The 23,321-nt window shown below is 36.6% G+C and overlaps 1 protein-coding gene across 2 annotated transcripts in view; it reads right to left on the bottom strand.

Moving 5' to 3' along the window:
- Window positions 1-23,321, bottom strand: part of ascc3 (activating signal cointegrator 1 complex subunit 3) — an 854,735-nt gene that overhangs the window by 47,542 nt on the left and 783,872 nt on the right. For both annotated transcript variants that reach the window (XM_051925342.1, XM_051925343.1), the window contains exon 37: window positions 2,624-2,848. In XM_051925342.1, coding sequence (XP_051781302.1) covers window positions 2,624-2,848 — 225 coding nt within the window. The remainder of the gene's footprint in view (window positions 1-2,623; window positions 2,849-23,321) is intronic.

The raw sequence follows: 23,321 nt of genomic DNA on the forward strand, positions 1-23,321 counted from the left end.
AGGACCTTCTACGGCCTTGCCTAGCTCTCCTAGAGTAACTGCCTGTCTCCTGGAATCTCTTCCATGCCCTTGAGACTGTGCTGGGAGACACAGCAAACCTTCTGGCAATGACATGTATTGAGGTTCGATCCTGGAGAAGTTGGACTACCTGTGCAACCTTTGTAGAGTCCAGGTATCGCCTCATGCTACTAGTAGTGACACTAACCTAAGCCAAATGTAAAACTAGTGAAAAATCAGTCAGAAAAGATGCGGAGGGTAAAATGTCAGTGGCCTCCACCTGTTAACCTATTCCTGTTTCGGTGGTCATCTCATTGTTGCCCCTCTAGTGCACCTGTTGTTAATTTCATTAACACCAAAGCAGCTGAAACTGATTAACAAGCCACTCTGCTACTTAACTGACCAGATCAATATCCCAGAAGTTTCATTGACTTGATGATATACTCCGATTAAAAAGTGTTCCTTTAATTTTTTTGAGCAGTATATATATTTTATATTTAGAAATACAATACATATGTGACAAAAACCCCTTTTAGGCTGTGATCTTCACATGCTGGAGAGGCTAGTGGACTTCAATGATCAATGGAGCTATGTAGTTTTTTTTTTTCTCAGAATTTTTGACTAAGGCAAGGGGCGTCCTGCTCTACAGTTTACACCAAGTTTATCAAAGTTGACACCAGTTGCTGACAGGTTGGCTCATGCGGAAAAGACCTGCTGAACAGACCCAGAAGGGCAATGAATATGTTATTGAAATTGTTTACAAATGAATCTGCTCACAATGCGTTTAACTTCTTCTGAAAGTACCGGGTGTAAGACAGGATCATGACTTAGGTCCAAGAACAGGATTGCATGCTACAATGGTGGACATGTAGCATTCACTGGAATGCAAAATTTGAGGGAAAACTATCAAGATAAAGAAAAGCGGTAAAACCACTGGAGATTGTAGAGGTACATTGGTTAATATTTCTCTTCAACATTGACTGAAAAGTATTCACAAAGCTCAGGTGTGAATAAGATCACATTCTCTATTGTATGTTGTAAAAGGTGACAAGAAGGGCACTCTGCTGTAAATACTTCTGCACGAACAGCCCCAAGATATGGAAGAAAACTGGCCAACATTGGTAAACCCAGATAATAGGCATTAGACTGACAGAGAGGGGGTGTAAAGAAGGTGAAGACAGTGCCTTGAGACTGGCAGAACAGGGTAATAGAAAACAATTTTTGAGAAGGAAGACAGGGTAAGTTCCATTAATCAGGACTTCTCACTCAGTAGTATCCCTTGGAAAGTCTCTAACAGCTGAACAGCAGATCCAGCAGGAGCAATGTGGATTCAACCCTATCTGTAAAACAGCCCACTAGCTCTTTGTTTATGCAATGATATTTTAAGGGTCATGGAAATGTTGTCAGTCCTGCCTATATATTTGTCAAGGATACAAAGAATACTTATTATTACCTATTGGTGTCTTTTGAAAGATACTACTTTCTCTCTCCATAGACTACTGCAGCATGACAATTGATCCCATTGGAATATGAACACGCAGAGTATTTTTGCATGTATGGCATAAAGCTGAATTTGTCTAAAGTTGGCAAAGGACCTCACCAAAACTGTGCTTTGTCTTCTGTCCTATTTGCTATTTTCTTAGACAGGATATCAAAGTGCAGAGATTATCTAGTATGAGAATCTGAAGGTTTTATCTGTCTTGATTTTATATGCTTTTTTATTTTCAGGTGTATTTAAAATCTGACCTCCTTCAATTTCCAAAAAACATCCATGATAGGTTATCTTATAATACTAGATTCACTCCTGTATAGGTACTGGTGGTCATGGGAGTATTCTCTGTGATTGCAACTCCATCCAGGGTTGGTTCTTATCTTATATCCCATAATGCTGAACTGTATCCCTGATGTAGGTTTGATAATGAACAGAGAAATTCATATGAATACACATCCTTTAGAAACATTTTTTAAAGATTTTCTAAAATATTAATAAGCTCTAGTAGCAAGACTTGTATTCATAAGTACAGTAATAGAATATATATACAATTTATCTATTTAAAACATTTAGGAGGAAAATATTCACATTTTTTTAAAAAAGAAAAAGAATATAAAAGTCTAATGAAGAAACAAAAGGAAAAAATCACAATATCTCCAATTGTTTCATGATTCTATTTTGTGGAACATCAGCCCTTAACACCTTCATCCAGTCTGCTAAGGCAAAGCATAATGGACCATCCACCTTACTAAAAGGATAAGCGTCTGAGTGTCTGTCTCTGTTTCCATCCAGTTGCTATTTCTCTGCTATTCCAAAAGATTGTGCATCAAAAACATTTTCAGCAATAAAATGCATTGCATTTGTCATTTGAATAGATATCACATCATAAACATTAACACTGCTCTCATACCAAATGGAATATGACAGAGACATATGCATTACATGGTGCACTGCAAATGTTAACACCAAGGTTCATGTTGACTACTTAGATTTTAATCCATCTTAAACAGGTAGAACAGCTAGCATATAATATAAAACCAAAATATTTTACAAGAAGCTTCCAAATGTTGACACAGAAATACAAGTACATTTGTAGTATTTCATAACACTAATATCTAGATATATTTTATTTACCTGGCATATTCTGATTGCATTGTCAAGCACAGTTTTTGTATCAGTTGCATAGTCAGGACAAGGTAATGGAGTTCGGCTGAAGTGGGCCTGAAGCAACAAGTGAGTCTTGGTGTGAGCACTGTCAAATGAATGAGGATTTACTTCGATGGGAAGAAGAGATGCCAGATCACTGTTCATTTGGTCTTCATTGTGCCTCACAGGTAGTTCAGAATACTCTTCAGCATCCTAAAATATGAAGTCAGAAGAAATTAAGAGAACACATAAAACTGTGCAAATTGGCAGATTGCATTCTGTGTTAACAGGCACTGTATTTCTGCTAAATGTAACTTGAAAAAATCTCATTAAAAACCCAAATAATTTTAAAAAACTGGAGAAAGTTTCAGTACAAAAAGGGCTTTACAAATATATAACAAATAAAGATTCAAGATTTTATTTATTTGTTACATGTACATACTCAAAGGAATGTAGTGAAATGTAGCTCAGTGAGCTGCTTGTACTGTGCAACTAAATTAAAAGGTAGGCATTAAAAATAAACATAAAACATTAGAAGTACAGACAGAGGAATAATAATTATTAAATAATAAATTATAAGTTAACATATATATAACAAATGACTGTTTTTTTAATTTTTAAGAATACCTGACGAGATGACCATTACCGTGGCTATTTTTATCCCCTTGGAAGTAGAGCTTTTTTCAGTTTTTCTGTTCTTGGTTTGTGGCAATGCAGGTGCTTGCCTGATCTTAAACATCTAAACTAATTTTAGAAAGGATGATAACAGTCCTTCATGATCCTGGCACATTTTTGTATATAGGTCTTGTAGGGATGGCAGTGATATCCATGTCATGGACTTAGTTGAGCCCATCCCTGCGGCAGTATGAGGTTCTTTTTTGAGCCATTATGCTTTCAATGGCTGTGTGATGGACTTCAGGACTCTTTTTGACTTGAATTTCTTCAATTGTCTAAGATGATAAAGGTGCTGTTTTTCTTACAAGAATGTCTGTATGTGTGAACCATGTTCAGCTGCTCCTGACTTACTGTCTTATGCCCTTATTTTTTTCTTTTTGCAATAATAGAAATTGCACATGAATGATAGACTGAGTTTAAAATAAAAATATAAACAAAATAAAGTAAAAAATGAACAATATAAAAGCACGTTTTGCAGTGTTATTTAAACAATAAAAACTTTATTCTCTATCATCTGAAAAATACATTAGTTATATGAGATTGTAATGGCACACAAAGGTCAAAATGTCTCTACAACACAGATGAGAGACGAGTCTTTCACAGAGCTGTAAGAATCTTGCTGGATCATTTAATTGGCTTATTTATAGAGTGTGTGTGTTTTTTTTGGAGGAAAGAGAACATAATACAAGTAGAAGAGAAAATGTATGTCTATGTGAATAAGGATAAACAGACAAGTTAATAGTAAAGAATGTATAGAGAATTATGAGCATCAAGTAACTAGCAGACAAAATAAACATTAAGTATAATACAACTGATTACACTGGAACATACATAATAGTATACTGCAACTGGGGGAAATCTCTTTTTTAAGGCTGAAATAGCTTTGTGTGTTTGATAATGTTATGATTTTTTTAAAATAATTGAAAGAAATTTTTATTATGTATCATACTAAATCCTATGTTTCAGTAGAATTATTTATTTTACTGTAAATTGTTATGAAACATGTTTTATAAAATTAAGTATGAATAATACAAATGATGTATATCTAGCTAAGGCACTAAATACATACATATATATGCCAACTTAAGAAGGACATGTACACAATAATTAAACTATACAACCCCCCCCCCCCCCCGATCATACTGACTTAGTCACCTCCACCCACCCCCCCACTGAATGTGTTGCTATATATTGCCTTTGATTCTTGTAAGTCTAAGCATTATCCTCTGATGAAGAAAGCTCAGGAATATATATATATACCTGCGGTGGTTTGGCACCCTGCCCGGGATTGGTTCCTGCCTTGTGCCCTGTGTTGGCTGGGATTGGCTCCAGCAGACGCCCGTGACCCTGTGTTTGGATTCAGCGGGTTGGAAAATGGATGGATGGATGGTGATTGTCAGGAGACAACTTTTTTCTAATTTTGGTTCTGTACATTGCCACAATGAATTTTAAATGAAACAACTCAGATGCAGTTGAAGTTCAGACATTCAGCTTTAATTCAGTGGGGAGAACAAAACGATTGCATAAAAATGTGAGGCAACTAAACCATTTTTGTAACACAATCCCTTCATTTCAGGGGCTCAAAAGTAACTGGACAAATTAAATAACTGGAAATAAAATGTTCATTGTTGAAGACTTAGTGTGGCACACTCAGACACACAACAGAAAGGTTGAGTCAACTTTTCTCCATTTTAACTGGCTTCAGGTATGATTGCTATATTGCCAGCACCTGTTTCTTGCCACAGGTGAGTTCAGACAAGCATCATATGCTTGAAATAAAACGATTTACCAACAATTTTGAAAAGGTGCCAATAATTTTGTCCGACCCATTTTTGGAGTTCTGTGTGACATGATGTCAGATTTGGCCTTTTGTCTCTGTTTTTTTATGTTGTACCAATGTACATAAAGGAAATAAACATGTGTATAGCAAAACATTTGTAACTGCAACAATTTTCTGGGAGAAATGGTGCATTTTCTGGGAAAACTCCAGGGGTGCCAATAATTTTGGCCATGACTGTATCATATACATATATATACACATATATATATATACACACACACACACACACACATATATATATATATATATTACACATATATATATATATATATATATATATATATATATATATATATATATATACAGGTGCTGGTCATAAGATTAGAATATCATAACAAAGTTGATTTATTTCAGTAATTCCATTCAAACAGTGAAACTTGTATATTACATTCATTCATTACACACAGACTGATGTATTTCAAATGTTTATTTCTTTTAAATTTTGATGATTATAACTGACAACTAATGAAAGTCCCAAATTCAGTATCTCGGAAATTTAGAATATCAATTAAGACCAATGCAAAAAAAGGATTTTTAGAAATGTTGGCCAACTGAAAGGTATGAACATGAAAAGTATGAGCATGTACAGCACTCAGTATTTAGTTGGGGCTCCTTTGGCCTGGATTACTGCAGCAATGTGGCGTGGCATGGAGTCAATCAGTCTGTGGCACTGCTCAGGTGTTATGAGAGCCCATGTTGCTCTGATAGTGGCCTTCAGCTCTTCTGAATTGTTGGGTCTGGCATATTGCATCTTCCTCTTCACAATACCCCATAGATTTTCTATGGGGTTAAGGTCAGGCGAGTTTGCTGGCCAATCAAGAACAGGGATACCATGGTCCTTAAACCAGGTACTGGTAGCTTTGGCACTATGCGCAGGTGCCAGGTCCTGTTGGAAAATGAAATCTGCATCTCCATAGAGCATGAAGTGCTCTAAAACTTCCTGGTAGATGGCTGCATTGACCTTGGACCTCAGAAAACACAATGGACCAACACCAGCAGATGACATGGCACCCCAAACCATCACTGACTGTGGAAACTTTACACTAGACCTCAAGCAACATGGATTCTGTGCCTCTCCACTCTTCCTCCAGACTCTGGGACCTTGATTTCCAAAGGAAATGCAAAATTTACTTTCATCAGAGAACATAACTTTGGACCACTCAGCAGCAGTCCAAAGGCGAGACGCTTCTGACGGTGTCTCTTGTTCAAGAGTGGCTTGACACAAGGAATGCGACAGCTGAAACCCATGTCTTGCATACGTCTGTGCATGGTGGTTCTTGAAGCACTGACTCCAGCTGAGCCACTCTTTGTGAATCTCCCCCACATTTTTGAATGGGTTTTATTTCACAATCCTCTCCAGGGTGCGGTTATCCCTATTGCTTGTACACTTTTTTCTACCACTTCTTCCCTTCCCTTCGCCTCTCTATTAATGTGCTTGGACACAGAGCTCTGTGAACAGCCAGCCTCTTTAGCAATGACTTTTTGTGTCTTGCCCTCCTTGTGCAAGGTGTCAATGGTCGTCTTTTGGACAACCGTCAAGTCAGCAGTCTTCCCCATGATTGTGTAGCCTACAGAACTAGACTGAGAGACCATTTAAAGGCTTTTGCAGGTGTTTTGAGTTAATTAGCTGATTAGAGTGTGGCACCAGGTGTCTTCAATATTGAACCTTTTCACAATATTCTAATTTTCCGAGATACTGAATTTGGGACTTTCATTAGTTGTCAGTTATAATCATCAAAATTAAAAGAAATAAACATTTGAAATACATCAGTATGTGTGTAATGAATGAATCTAATATACAAGTTTCACTTTTTGAATGGAATTACTGAAATAAATCAACTTTGTCATGATATTCTAATTTTATGACCAGCACCTGTATATATATATTATATGTATATATTCTCTTCCATATATATATATATATATATATATATATATATATATATATATATATACACACACACATATATACTGTATATACACACATATATACATATATACATATATATATATATATATATATATATATACATATATATATATATATATATATATATATATATATATATATATATATATATATATATACATATACATATATATATACACACACATATATATATACACACACATATACAGTAATCCCTCCTCCATCGCGGGGGTTGCGTTCCAGAGCCACCCGCAAAATAAGAAAATCCGCGAAGTAGAAACCATATGTTTATATAGTTATTTTTATATTGTCATGCTTGGGTCACAGATTTGCACAGAAACACAGGAGGTTGTAGAGAGACAGGAACGTTATTCAAACACTGCAAACAAACATTTGTCTCTTTTTCAAAAGTTTAAACTGTGCTCCATGACAAGACAGAGATGACAGTTCAGTCTCACAATTAAAAGAATGCAAACATATCTTCCTCTTCAAAGGAGCAAACAAATCAATAGGGCTGTTTGCTTTTAAGTATGTGAAGCACCTGGCACAAAGCTGTTGAAGGCGGCGGCTCACACCCCCTCCGTCAGGAGCAGAGAGAGAGAGAGAGAGAGAGAGAGAGATAGAGAGAGACAGATAAAAAAATCAATACGTGCCCTTCGTGCTTTTAAGTATGCGAAGCACCGTTCAGCATGTCGTTTCAGGAAGCAGCTGCACAAAAAATAGCAACGTGAAGATAATCTTTCAGCATTTTTAGACGAGCGTCCAAATCGTCTAGGTGTGCGAACAGCCCCCCTGCTCAATCCCCCTACGTCAGGATCAGAGAAAGTCAGCGCAAGAGAGAGAGAGAGAAAAGTAAGTTGGGTTTCTTCTCAGCCATCTGCCAATAGCGTCCCTTGTATGAAATCAACTGGGCAAACCAACTGAGGAAGCATGTACCAGAAATTAAAAGACCCATTGTCCGCAGAAATCCGCGAACCAGCAAAAAATCCGCGATATATATTTAAATATGCTTACATATAAAATCCGCGATAGAGTGAAGCCGCGAAAGGCGAAGCGCGATATAGCGAGGGATCACTGTATACATATATATATATATATATATATATATATATATATATATATATACATATATTTATATATATACATATATATACATACATATATATATACACATATATATATACATATATACACACACATACAGTGCATCCGGAAAGTATTCACAGCACATCACTTTTTCCACATTTTGTTATGTTACAGTCTTACTCCAAAATGGATTAAATTCATTTTTTTCCTCAGAATTCTACACACAACATCCCATAATGACAACATGAAAAAAGTTTACTTGAGGTTTTTGCAAATTTATTAAAAATAAAAAAACTGAGAAATCACATGTACATAAGTATTCACAGCCTTTGCTCAATACTTTGTCGATGCACCTTTGGCAGCAATTACAGCCTCAAGTATTTTTGAATATGATGCCACAAGCTTGGCACACCTATCCTTGACCAGTTTCGCCCATTCCTCTTTGCAGCACCTCTCAAGCTCCATCAGGTTGGATGGGAAGCGTCGGTGCACAGCCATTTTAAGATCTCTCCAGAGATGTTCAATCGGATTTAAGTCTGGGCTCTAGCTGGGCCACTCAAGGACATTCACAGAGTTGTCCTGAAGCCACTCTTTTGATATCTTGGCTGTGTGCTTAGGGTCATTGTCCTGCTGAAAGATGAACCGTCGCCCTAGTCTGAGGTCAAGAGCGCTCTGGAGCAGGTTTTCATCCAGGATGTCTCTGTACATTACTGCAGTCATCTTTCCCTTTATCCTGACTTGTCTCCCAGTCCCTGCCGCTGAAAAACATCCCCACAGCATGATGCTGCCACCACCATGCTTCACTGTAGGGATGGTACTGGCCTGGTGATGAGTGGTGGCTGGTTTCCTCCAAACGTGACGCCTGACATTCACACCAAAGAGTTCAATCTTTGTCTCATCAGACCAGAGAATTTTCTTTCTCATGGTCTGAGAGTCCTTCAGGTGCCTTTTGGCAAACTCCAGGCGGGCTGCCATGTGCCTTTTACTAAGGAGTGGCTTCCGTCTGGCCACTCTACCATACAGGCCTGATTGGTGGATTGCTGCAGAGATGGTTGTCCTTCTGGAAGGTTCTCCTCTCTCCACAGAGGACCTATGGAGCTCTGACAGAGTGACCATCAAGTTCTTGGTCAACTCCCTGACTAAGGCCCTTCTCCCCTGATCGCTCAGTTTAGATGGCCGGCTAGCTCTTGGAAGAGTCCTGGTGGTTTCAAACTTCTTCCACTTATGGATGATGGAGGCCACCGTGCTCATTGGGACCTTCAAAGCAGCAGAAATTTTCCTGTAACCTTCCCCAGATTTGTGCTTTGAGACAATCCTGTCTCGGAGGTCTATAGACAATTCCTTTGACTTCATGCTTGGTTTGTGCTCTGACATGAACTGTCAACTGAGGGACCTTATATAGACAGGTGGGTGCCTTTCCAAATCATGTCCAGTCAACTGAATTTACCACAGGTGGACTCCAATTAAGCTGCAGAAACATCTCAAGGATGATCAGGGGAAACAGGATGCACCTGAGCTCAATTTTGAGCTTCATGGCAAAGGCTGTGAATACTTATGTACATGTGCTTTCTCAATTTTTTTATTTTTAATAAATTTGCAGAAATCTCAAGTAAACTTTTTTCACGTTGTCATTATGGGATGTTGTGTGTAGAATTCTGAGGAAAAAAATGAATTTTATCCATTTTGGAATAAGGCTGTAGCATAAGAAAATGTGGAAAAAGTGATGCGCTGTGAATACTTTCTGGATGCACTGTATATATACATATATATATACATACATACATATATATATACAAATACATATATATATATAAAACCACCAAAGAACTTGTGTTTCATTCTGATGGTAGTATTATTGCTTCAAGAACAAATAGACTTAAATGATACAGTATGACATCTGTAACAGAGATGCATCACAAAATAATTAGTGATAATTAGTGGAAAATCCCACTCCTTACCTACAAAACAAAAGACTCATATCTGTGATCATACCCTACAAACACACCTTAAATCCTTAAATTACATTCTAAGTTTTGAATATTAAAGTGGAAATAAAATCTGTAAAAAAAAACTCTTAATAGTAGGGCAATGCAGCAAAATAGAACAAATAAAAAAGGTATTTCATTCTTACAATTGCAATGTACCTGATGTATGTTGCCTGGCAAACTACTTTTATCTTTTATTGGAAGGTACCTTGTTACCACTAATGCTCACAATAGATGCAATACTCCCTCCCAAATTATTATCATTAGAGTGCGAATGGGCATCAATAAAGCTTATTTTTGTTCTCCTGTATTAGCAATCACAAAGATGGACAGATTGGAATTGCTTTGTACCTTAGAACAGATGGTGCATGAAAACAGAAGCATTTGGTTGCAAATGGAAATTTAACCGACAATGAAAGTAAAATTTAAGAAAGTTTTCAAAAAGCCAGTCTAAATAATATCATACAGTGCAACAGAGTGTGATTTACTGAATTAAAAACAGATACCACTTTAGTAAAAACAATAATAATAATATTCAAGAAATCAGTTCATTAGGGCATTTAATTGTTTCATATTTCAGCAGATGAACATTAGAATGCTTTCTTTTAAATATTGTATTTGACAACAACTGTGCCCTGTCCATTGCGTACAGATACAGTATATGGGTGGTGACATGCCTAAGTAGTATTCCACAGATATTTATAGCTATTATAAAGACAAAAAGGAGAACTAAATGCACAACAAAGACTGACCTGTGTGTTTACTGAGATCTTTTGATTTTTGCCTTTAACTAAGATGTGTAATTAAAACTTCTGTATTTTTTATGTAAATCAGACTAAAATATAATGAGTATAAATGTTTCAGACTGTGATTCATGCACGTAAACAACTGAAGTGAGCATCCTGAATGTTAAATATATATACATACAAAAATAAACTCCTTGCTTTACCCATATAGCAAAACATATTGTAAACAATAAAAAAAATCTTTATTTTATGTAGTGCGTTTCTAATGTGACTACCATCACAAGGTACTGTAACTTACAAGTACAGAGACAAAGTAGTTTACAATTCGTTCAAAATCAGAGATTGGGACCAAACCACCAGTCTACGGGTTTAAAGCTTATTAACTCAGCTGCTAAGTTATACTGATTGCTGGACATAAAAAACCAGAAGACTTTCATAACATGCAAGGACTCTAATGAAATTTATATGCAAAAGTGGATCAGACTACTCAAACAGAATCATACAAAGAAAACAGAAGAAATTGTACTCAGTACAAAACACAGCTTCATGCTCTTTATACACATTCATCCACTCAGTCTTCATACCTGTTATTTGGTTCAGGGGTGCATTTCAAAATCAACGAGCAAGAACATAGATTTATACTGAGTTGGCAATCAAACTAACAACCTGACTTTTGGCTATGGGGGTACACAAGTGACCCCATAGGAAACCAATCAAAAGAAAAAGCACATTCCTGTTACTTGATGTTGTTAGCCACAATGCTGCAACCTTTCCAAAAACAGGTTACATAGTATTTTACTGGAATCTTACAGAAGACAGTCATACATGAATACCTAAAATTAATGCAATTTTGTGATATTCAAGTGAACAGTATACTTGACAGGTAAAACAGACATTATAATTTTATTATCTTGAAAGATGTAGGACTAGACAAACCTCAGCGGAGGAGAAAAAAAAAAAAGATTTATTTCTACATTTCTTTTTCCCATTACAACTACAGATGGGACCTTAAACAACTTTACGGCACATTCTTCTACACTCATGCAAGGTGAGCTTAGATTCCCTAAATAATCTAGCATACATTTGAGCCAGAGACAATTTAGAAAGCATGCCTTTGTTAATTCATAATTCATTGTTTGACTTAACATTACTTTTAATTGATGGTTTAGTTTGTGATAGATTTTGTATATTTCTCCTGTAATATACAAGCACGTTTTGATGAATCAATATTCGCTTAAGTGCAGCTCAGGGTCATGGGGGGCAAAGAAAGGTGGGAATCGGCCTTAGATTGGTGCTAGACCATCATAGCACATACCTGCACTGACTCAAAATGGACCAACGTGGAATTGTAAATTAACCTACAATGCATGAATTTAGTATGAGGGAATAAAACCAACATACCAAGAGAAAAACCCATGCACACAAAAGGAGAACATGCAAACACAGAAAAGACAGTAAAAAGGCTAGAAATGAATGCATCAAACACTGTAGCTATGGGGCAATTACATGAATCGCTGTGCTATCTTATGTAAGGATTAGCAATTAACTAGCATGGGACAAATCAACTGGCTTACCAACCATGGGAAGGTTTATATAACATTTCTTGGCTGAAATGGGGAACCCCAGAAACTATAGTATGTTGATCAGACAACAATGCAAAGTTTGCTGGGTTACAGTTCTCACCAGGAGTACTAGGGTGTTGTACCATGTTAGCCATTATGAATGTAGAGAAAAGCCAAGCAAAATGACACCTTTTATTGGCTAACTAAAAAGATTACAATATGCAAGCTTTTGAGGCAACTCAGGCCCCTTCTTCAGGCAATGAAAATTAATGTAAGAATGAATATTATAATAAGCTCTATGGAAAGAGATCTCCCCAGTAAAAAGGGATCTCTTTGTTAAATTCAACCACTTATGCTCCTTCTACTCAAAAGAGGCACTGCACCTACTGACTAGGAATATTTTCATCAAAGCAAATTAACCTTTCATCAGGTGTATTTGACTTTTACCCATAATACCCTCCCTTCTGGATGGTCAGTAGTAATGGCAAAGTCTTTTGTCATTTTTGCCCTGGAATCCAGTCCATCTCCTATTTTTTATATTTAGCAAATACTTAGCATGCATCCCTTTCTTCTAACTGGCCTACTCAAATTCTGTTCATTATCATTTAATTAAATATATGAGCATTTATATTTTCTCTCTCCACAGCAGAAATAATGTCAAGTAAACCATAGTCATCTACAGCAGTACTTTTATTTGATAGGAACTGAATGAAAAACATACTACCAACTGGACAATAAACAAATTAAATCTTGCTGCATCCCTGGGCCTGCAGATGCAGGTATTTTAACCCATGTCTAAAGATTTAAAGCTGGCATTAAATTCATTCCATTGACCACTTTGTGCCAAGCCTCAGAATCATTTCTGGGATCAGTAATTAGCTCTACGATTTCAGGACACTCAGATAGAACCTCTCTCAATGAACCCTAGATCCCTGTATCATTTTAAGAATAGGCTGTTCAGGCAGCTCCTGGGCTGTCTGTCATAAAAGTGCAACATGGTCTCATGAAACGTAACACGACTTATAGGTTATGATTGGTCGGGACCTCACCCACAAAAGGTAAAAAGATGCTATCCCTTATAAGGCAAAGAATGCTTTTTTTTGCAGATCATATATGGCCTCTCTTCTAAACCCCTCTCTGACAACAGTCAATATTATCATTTATGTTCTGTACTTTTAGTGTCTTAGTCAGGGTAATAGAGAAACCAAGCTCTATTACAGTAAAAATTAGGACAAGTTGAGATATCAGGGAATATTATGGCATCTATGAAGAGAATATACTTGAACACAGAGGTGGTTCTGAACCTACTACGGAGGTGATAGACTGAACCTGCATAAATGCTTTAGAAACTGAAGTATAAATTACTTCAGAAAACATATGAAACATCAAAAGAATAGTAAAATCTATATTGAGGAACATCAGACAGCCCATACACAGAATTCCTAATAATTTGGAGCACCTAGATTACAATATACTTATCTAACATTGTTAACACAAAAACAATTTAAAATTCAAATGTCTTTTTATGAAGTAGACAATTCAACTTTTATAAATTAAACAGAAACAGCAAACAAGTAAGCATATCCATAAGCCAGGTTTAGAAATCCCTAAAGAGCTCAAGCTTAAACTTACAGTTGTAGTATGCTGGTTTTGAACATCTTACATGCCAATATACTGCATATTAAAAGGCTACCTAATTATGTTTAAAAACAATTAAAAATTTATTTTAAGTAAAAAAGCTTCAAACTGAAATCTACGGAAGCTAAATTCTGAACCAGCTTTTCTTCCTATCTTGTAAAAATGTTATTATTCTCTGTGCAAAAGAGCAAACTCTGAAAGATCCTTTTATTTGGTTGCAATTCATCAAAAGGTCCTATTGAAAGATTATTTGCACTGCAGATTTGGATTTAGGATTTTGTCTTGCTAAATACCAAAAGCATTACACAATAGGCTCGCTTTACTATCACTGGACCCTTCAGCTTCTTCACAAAAGAAGTATAAAATGTTTTTTATTTACTTTCAAACTTCTTTATTAGCACCTCTAATGTCACATAACTTCTTAATTTAAATTCTTGCTTAGTTGAAATGACAAAATCTATGCAGGATCATTATAAGCAACGCACTAGTAATTAAAGGAAATTGATGACTGCTGATGCTTTTGTGCAGATGGGGAAGAGACTGAATAGGGGGCAGAGAGGTTGTTGAAGTCCATTATATTCCTGTGCATAGGAGGTCTGCACGCAGGTCTTACTGTTGTTTGTTTAGTGAAGGCCAGGCAAATCGCTAGCTGCTAGTATGTGGCCCTGGTTTGCCCAGCTGTCTTAGGATAAAGATGTCTTCTCCCACAAATGCAAAATGACAATGACTGGCAACCTTTCGATGAACTCCATCTGTAACCTTGCTACTGCTTTCTCAAACTGCACAAGAGTGGCCACAATTGGGCGACATGCTGCATATTTCCAAGAGGGCCCTGCTGTTCACTCAAGATTCACTCGTCCTTTTTAAACTAAAAACCTCAATCTGTTCCACAAATATCACAAAGCTGAAGAATGCCAAGACCTGATTTGCATGTCCTATACACAAACTGTTTGTTAATTCAGTAATTTATAGTACACATCTTGAGCTTGTTTCAGCCACAGCAAATGAATTGCGTGAAAATACCATTCTGTAATATGTAAGACATTGTCTACAGTTGGAAGTAAAGAGCTTTTAAAATTTACTATTTTTAATATTGCACCAATAATTTAGACATACTCATTTGGTATCACTGAATACTGAAATTTTTTACTTAAGCAAAATATAATAAAGCCACCCTGACATCTCATCACTGATACAAATTCTTATTCTCTATAGTTAACATTTTATACTGCAAATACAGTATTTACTGGTAGCAATAATGAAAGTCTTTAGCCTTAAAGCAAAATGTATTCAGCATTTCTGTATAAATGTTTATTAAAAGCTATGTTCCATTTTAGTCAGCTTGGAGACTACATAGGCAGCAACAAATTCACAACTGGTAGGAAGTATACATGTACACGTTATGCAGCCAAGCACATTTGCAATGACGCAGTTAAGAGATACGAATTGAGATGGAGAAACATATAAAAGCGTTTAGAAAGAACTCCTGGTAGGATTCAATTCTAGAAATGGACTTCTACAAGGTTCTTCTAACATTGCCTCCAGGAAGAATATAGCATGTCTTATTTGTTTTTTTGGAATAAAAAAACAATATTTGATCAAAATTATAAGGGAAAATGGGTAAAATGACACAGAAAATGAAGCCATTATTACTAAATACTACACCTTTACACTTTTCACTTTTTAATAGTTGTTAACCTGACATCATCATATGTTTCATTATCATTTTCAATGAAAAATATATCTGAGGCTGTGTGAAGCAAATGGACAAGACTAGTGATTCCCAAGTTAATTTCTGAGTTATATTGTGTGTGTTTTTTTTGTGCTAACCAGTTTCACAATCAGTTATTTCACCTCTAAACAGTCTCACTGTTCAGCTATTTTTTTCTCCCTTCTTACTCTTCACTCAGAAAAACAAAATATGAGATTTAGACTCAGGAATTTTAGAAATATATTTTTGCATTGTGTGTTTCTTTTTAATTCAACGTTTTCCTAAGACTCTTTTAATTGTATCATAATAACAACAATTAATGATGAGCACAGTGGACACTGGGCAAATAAGATAGAATCATGAAAGACTGCAGCTATTTCAGTTCATACTCATATACTTAAAAAATGTAAAATAAATAAATAAATAAATAAATAAATAAATAAATAAAAAAAAAGCATAAATAACTAGAACACCTGGAAAAACTAAATAAAAATAATTATTAAGGTAAACAAAATCTTAAGCACTGAGAGGAGGGTATAACAATAGTAATAATAATAATTCCTGACATTTATATAGCACTTTTCTCACTACAGTAATCCCTCGCTATATCGCGCTTCACTTTTCGCGGCTTCACTCCATCGCGGATTTTATATGTAAGCATATTTAAATATATATCGCGGATTTTTCGCTGCTTTGCGGGTTTCTGCGGACAATGGGTCTTTTAATTTCTGGTACATGCTTCCGCAGTTGGTTTGCCCAGTTGATTTCATACAAGGGACGCTATTGGCAGATGGCTGAGATGCTACCCAGCTTACTTTTCTCTTTCTCTTGCGCTGACTTTCTCTGATCCTGACGTAGGGGGATTGAGCAGGGGGGCTGTTCGCACACCTAGACGATACGGACGCTCGTCTAAAAATGCTGAAAGATTATCTTCACGTTGCTATCTTTTGTGCAGCTGCTTCCTGAAACGACATGCTGCATGGTGCTTCGCATACTTAAAAGCTCGAAGGGCACGTATTGATTTTTGATTGAAAAACAAACTCTGTCTCTCTCTCTCTTTCTGTGCTCTTGACGGAGGGGGTGTGAGCTGCCGCCTTCAACAGCTTTGTGCCGCGGTGCTTCGCATACTTAAAAGCCAAACAGCCCTATTGATTTTCCTCTGCCTTTATGACAGTCTCTGCTCCTGACTCCTTTGAAGAGGAAGATATGTTTGCATTCTTTTAATTGTGAGACGGAACTGTCATCTCTGTCTTGTCATGGAGCACAGTTTAAACTTTTGAAAAAGAGACAAATGTTTGTTTGCAGTGTTTGAATAACGTTCCTGTCTCTCTACAACCTCCTGTGTTTCTGCGCAAATCTGTGACCCAAGCATGACAATATAAAAATAACCATATAAACATATGGTTTCTACTTCGCGGATGGCTCTGGAACGCAACCCCCGCGATGGAGGAGGGATCACTGTATTCAAAGAGCATTTTACATAGAGAGTGGGGAGCCACTTCAACAAACTATATTGTGGAAAATCCACCCTGATGATGCGATGGCTGCCATCTTGCACCAGTACGCTCACCACACATTAGCTGTTATGTGGTGAAGGGGTGAGAAATAGCCAATTAGAGGCAGGGCATGATTAGGGGGCCAGAATGACATGGCCACGATGGACAATTTAGCCAGGACATCAGGAAATACCTAATCTTTACGAAGGATGCCCAGGGATATTTTATGACCACAGAGAGTCAGGACCTTGGTTTTACATCTCTGTGCCATTTTTACAGCACAGTGTCCCTGTCACAGCAGTGAGACATAGGGATCCACATTGAGATCACAGGGTAAGTGTCCCAGGCTGGCCCCCAACATCTCTTCCAGCAGCAACCCAAGCTTTTTCCTGGTTGGTCTCCCATCTAAGTATTGGCCGGGCCCGAACATGCTTAGCTTCAGGTGGATGACCTGTTCTGAACTGCACTGTACTTAATATATCCCAACAAAAAAATCTGTAACATAGCTTTGTAATTTCTAGATTAACACCAAAACACAGAACATGGGAAATAACAGCTAGCTTAACCTCCTTGCCATTAATCCCATGTGTGACTTGGGCCCAGCGTTTGGGGTGACATATAATGATCCACTTTTTTTATGCCCGAATAATGCTTGGGACAGTATTCTGGTGCCATCTAGTTCATGAAATAGCATTATGCTGAAAAATATCATGAATACTTTTTGTGTTTTTGCCACTTTGGGTAATTCATTAATAGCAGAGCTTCCAACTAAAAACACAATGGCAAATGGAAAGCTATAAAAGCAGTTGTAGAACAAAGTGAAACTAAACCATTGCTTGAATTGAACAATAGTGATGACGATGTGAATTGGTCATGAGACGTTGCCACAGAAATTAAATCTGATCCATAACACAGTACTGTACGAATGAACTGCCATGATACGTCCGGTGAATATGGTTGTGTGAAGCTTCACCATGGTGCAACGGCAGCTGCATGACTTCTTCTTTTGTCTGCTCCCGTTAGGGGGTTGCCACAGCAGATCATCTTTTTCCATATCTTCCTGTCCTCTGAATCTAGCTCTGTTACACCCATTACTTGCACGTCCTCTCTAACCATATCCATAAACTTCCTCTTAGGCCTTCCTCCATTCCTCTTGCCTGACAGCTCTACCCTTAGCATCCTTTTCCCAATATACCCAGCATCTCTCCTCTGCACATGTCCAAACCAACGCAATCTCGCCTCCCTGACTTTGTCTCCAAACTGTCCAACCTGAGCTGACCCTCTAATATACTCATTTTTAATCCTGTCCATCCGCGTCATACCCAATGCAAATCTTAACATTTTTAACTCTGCCATCTCCAGCTCTGTCTTCTGTTTTTTGTCAGTGCCACTGTCTCCAACCCATATAACATGGCTGGTCTCACTACCATCCTGTAGAAGCTTCCCTTTCACTCTTGCTGATACCTGTCTGTCACAAATTACTCCTGACACTCTTCTCCAATCATTCCACCCTGCCTGCACTCTCTTTTACACCTCTCTTCCACAATCCCCGTTACTCAGTACTGCTGATCCCAAGTATTTCAAATCATCCACCTTCAACAACTCTACTCACTGCATCCTCATCATTTCACTGACCTCCCTCTCATTTACACGCATGTATTCTGTCTTGTTCCTATTAACCTTCATTCCTCTCCTTTCTAGAGCATACTTCCTCTTCTCCAGGGTCTCCTTGACCTGCTCCCTACTCTCGCTACAGATCACAATGTCATCAGCAAACATCAAAGTCCACGGGGACTCCTCTCTAATCTTGTCTGTTAACCTGCCTATCACCATTGCAAATAAGAAAGGGCTCAGAGCCAATCCCTGATGTAACCCCACCTCCACAATGAATGCATCGGTCACTCCTACTGCAGACCTCACCACTGTCACACTTCCCTTGTACATATCCTGTACAACTCTTACATACTGCTCTTCCACTCCTGACTTCCTCATACAATACCGCAATTCCTCTCGAGGCACCCTGTCATATGATTTCTCCAGGTCCACAAAGACGCAATACAACTCCTTCTCTTCTGGCCTTCTCTGTACCTTGCATCTGTGGTGCTCTTTCCTGGCATGAAACCATACTGTTGCTCACTAATCATCACCTCCCTTCTTAACCTTGCTTCCACTACTCTTTCCTATAACTTTATGCTGTGGCTCTTCAATTTTATCATCCTGTAGATACTACAGCTATGCACACCCCCCTTACTCTTAAAAAAAAAAAAAATTTTCAAATTAATCATGTCTTTGGTAGTTTTGGCACAGCATTTAGGATCCATGCTTCATTCACTTTCAATGTTTGTTTGTGGATTTAAGCTATGAAAGTCCATGAGCAGAAAAATAATCGCAAACCAGCATACTTTCATCATCATGCTTGACAGATGGAATAGAAATTAAAATGCATGAAGAATGGGTAGGTTTTTGTGAAATGTAGTTTTTTGTTGTAGCTACAGTATAAAGAGCAACAGAATTTTTTTTTAATCGCTTAGGTGGTTTTCTGCAAACTTAGCAGAAGTGGTGAAGTTTCTTTTTCTATAAGCAAGTCTTTTCATTTCTGAGTTCACACAATCACCATTGCTTATGATCTTGTGTAATATCATTATATGTGCAAAGACAGTAGCCTTTGTCTGGGGATGTCTGGATGTGGTCCTAAGGATATTTCAGACAACCTGATTTCTTTGCAGCATAACTCTGAAAGCCCTCCACATCCAGATATTATTTGTCAAACAGTACAATGCTGAATTGTAAAATATTTATTTTACTGGATCTACATCATCCAACCTCCTTGCTGTCTCATAAACAAAAATCTAAGGAGAGGTTTGCAATCATGCCTTTTTTGTCTTTTAGGTTGTTTGTTAAAAAAAGAAAAAAAAACTACAAAAACGTGTGCCTTTCATATAAATCCTGGATCAGTGACACAAATGTCCCATGTGAAGGTGATGTGTATGAATTGTTGGTCCTTGCTTAATTAAGTTTTGCATCTTTTAACTAAATTTTGAGGGTGAAGTCTGATGGGATCCATTTTGCAATAAATACTGGTAATTAATGCTTTATTTAGATTTTGTTTAATTTACAGACATATATCCGAGGTGTACATTTATGGATTGCAGTCTGCCACAGATTTTGCTGCTTGACATTAGAGTTTAGCAACAGCATCATGCATGTTTTGTGCTTAAGGAATTGTTGTACCTCTGTGATATTTTAATTTGCTCAAACTAAGTTTATAAGTATCAACAGTTTGGTCCTTTGAACTGTCTGGGAGAGTTTTAAATCAAAAGCAAGGATCATAAAATGTTGCCTTTCTTAGCCATTGTTAACAGAATAGCTTAGATCCGGGGTTTCCAAACTTTAAGTCAAGGACCATCTGTTCAGTGCTTCCACTAATATAATGCCAATTTTGCTAAACAGAGAGTATCTTGGCTCTCAGTTACTGCTAACAGTAGTACCACTGCATGATTTTGTATAGAAGTAGACCTGTTAATGAAAGCAAATGCTTAACTACAGCAGACTACTGATAAATATATGATCACATGCAATATCTCTAGGTCATGGTTTTTCAGCCTTTTTTCTTGGCATACCACCTCCTCCAGGAATTGAAATATCTTGAAGTATCCACACTTTCTTTCAGTCTTAAATTGTTAAGTGCTGAAGTCATCAGAAAGTGAGATTTCTTAACTCCCACTCCTGCCCCTAATATTGCATTTGGGGATTTTAACAATTGATTACACAGTTTTTTTGTGTTTATGTATGTCTTTTAGTTTTTCTTTTGCACAACAAATATTATTAATGAATTATTTTAATGTAAGAATAGCATGATAAATTATGTTTAATGTAAGAATAGCATTGTTTTATAAGGAATAAAAATTAGAAGGCCTAAAATGTCCATATTTTTAATTTACAAAAATTATACTGTTATATATGAATTCAGATAAAAAAGCAGAAAAATAATTCAAGTTATATATGACTCTGGGTCAAAAAAAGGAAAAAAATTGTGAAGATTGCACATCTCTATATTTTATTGTGTCATTATTGTCAATGTGAGGTTCCCACTCCGAGTAAGCACAGTTTCTTGCTTGAGCCTATTCTTGCATTGATTTTTAAGGGGAGGATGAAGGTTACTAAACAGTGGCAACTCGTCCAAGACAAAGGCTTTCAGCTGAAGATTAATTATAATACTAAACTGAAATGTAAGATACATGTATTTATTATTAATAATTGCCAAAAGTTGTCTTTATTTTATATTCTCCTGCTTTAGTCTGCCAAATTTCAAAACTATTCTTTAAATGATGGTATAAAAAATATGCTCACTAAAAGTAATAATCATGTAATGTTGGAGGAGTGGATCTGAGAGAGATAGGCCGACACTGTGTAGCTTTCTTGTGATACTGGGGGACGGAGCTGGTGCAAACACCTTATATACTCACTTTCACAGAAATACATTGTGAGTTGTGGAATGACAATGAGCTGTGACCTTGGAACCAATACGAGCTTTGAAAGACTTAAATCTGGAAAAATGGGAGAGGAATTTCATAGTAGAAGCACTCTGAGACTGAGAGGTAGAATCAAACTACATCTGAATATGGAGATTCATGTACTGCTGCTGGGTGTCCTTTAAAGTCCCACATTTTCACTTTTACCCTTTTTTTATTTCCATGCATACCACCTGATAGCTGCTTGTGCTCTCGTGTATAACTACATTAATACACAATTACTTTTATGTAACAACTGAAGAACATTTCCAGCTACCGGAATGTTTATTTAAAAACTAGGCAAATTTAAAGATGATCTTTAAAACTGGAAAGATTGATTTTAATAATGTCAACCTCGCTAAGGACGCAGCCCACAGTTTGAAAACCACTGGCTTGGATAGTAAGGGGTGTTGATTAACACGATTAAGGAAAAATAAAACATTATATCTTTGAAAATTAATCGCATATGTTAATGTATTAACTTTGATACCCATAGAAAAAACACTTTCAAAATCTGTTTGGGTTCCACAGCCCTGTCTGTCAAGATGAATTTGACAATTTACAGTGAATTCACAGGTCTCTTAATACTTTTATCCTGGTTTTACTATTCTTTCAAATTATGCAACATTTATTTATCATGTTCTTTTATCGTGAAGTACCATTAGATGGTTTAATTGTTCAAATGTGACAGCAGGCTAAAAATGTTTATAAAAAATATATGCATATGAATCAAATGTATCATTATATTTATCCAATACAAAAAAGATAACCCAAATAGTTTAAATTTATTTAGATTCAGCTATGAACATAATTATACAGATGAATGGATGGATTTAGAGATAAAGCTGTTTCTTTTAAAAAAAAACCTAAAAATAAACAGGTTCTAATAAATATAAACAATATTTCATAGTATGTATTTTTGCAAATAAACAATGACAATAAAAGGTTTCAGATGCTAGAACTTTCCAGATTGTTCATGCACATAAATTACAAAAGTGAACAAAAATGTATTAACTCTTAAAAACTATTAGTATTTCCTCATCAATGCATAATTTTTTATCCTGAGGTGAAAATAAATCAATGAGGAAGAAGAAAGAGTCCTTTCTTGTTATTTTTATATGTATATGCTTATACATTTTGGATTAATACTACATTGTGTGTACCATAAATAAATGGATAACTGACCATCAGGTGTTTGCTGTTGCCATGACTATATATGTGAAAAAGAGATAATTTAAGCACTAACTTATGGTGGTGTCTGTCTTTGGAGTCAGCATGTCTAAACGACCATGAGGACAACAAATTTTTTCATTGGAGAAGTCAAGAAATCTCATACTAAAAGAAAGGAGGAATTAAATCAGAACAGTATCCATAAAACTAGGCATAGTAAAAAACATTTGTAATATGTATTACGATGCTGAGATGGGCTTTGGGACTCTGCAACCCTGAACTGATTTAATAGGAGAACAAAATTCCATGTTATATGAAAGGAAATAAACTATAGGT

The sequence above is a fragment of the Erpetoichthys calabaricus genome, chromosome 3, assembly GCF_900747795.2.
Source record: "Erpetoichthys calabaricus chromosome 3, fErpCal1.3, whole genome shotgun sequence".
Taxonomy (NCBI): Eukaryota; Metazoa; Chordata; class Cladistia; order Polypteriformes; family Polypteridae; genus Erpetoichthys; species Erpetoichthys calabaricus.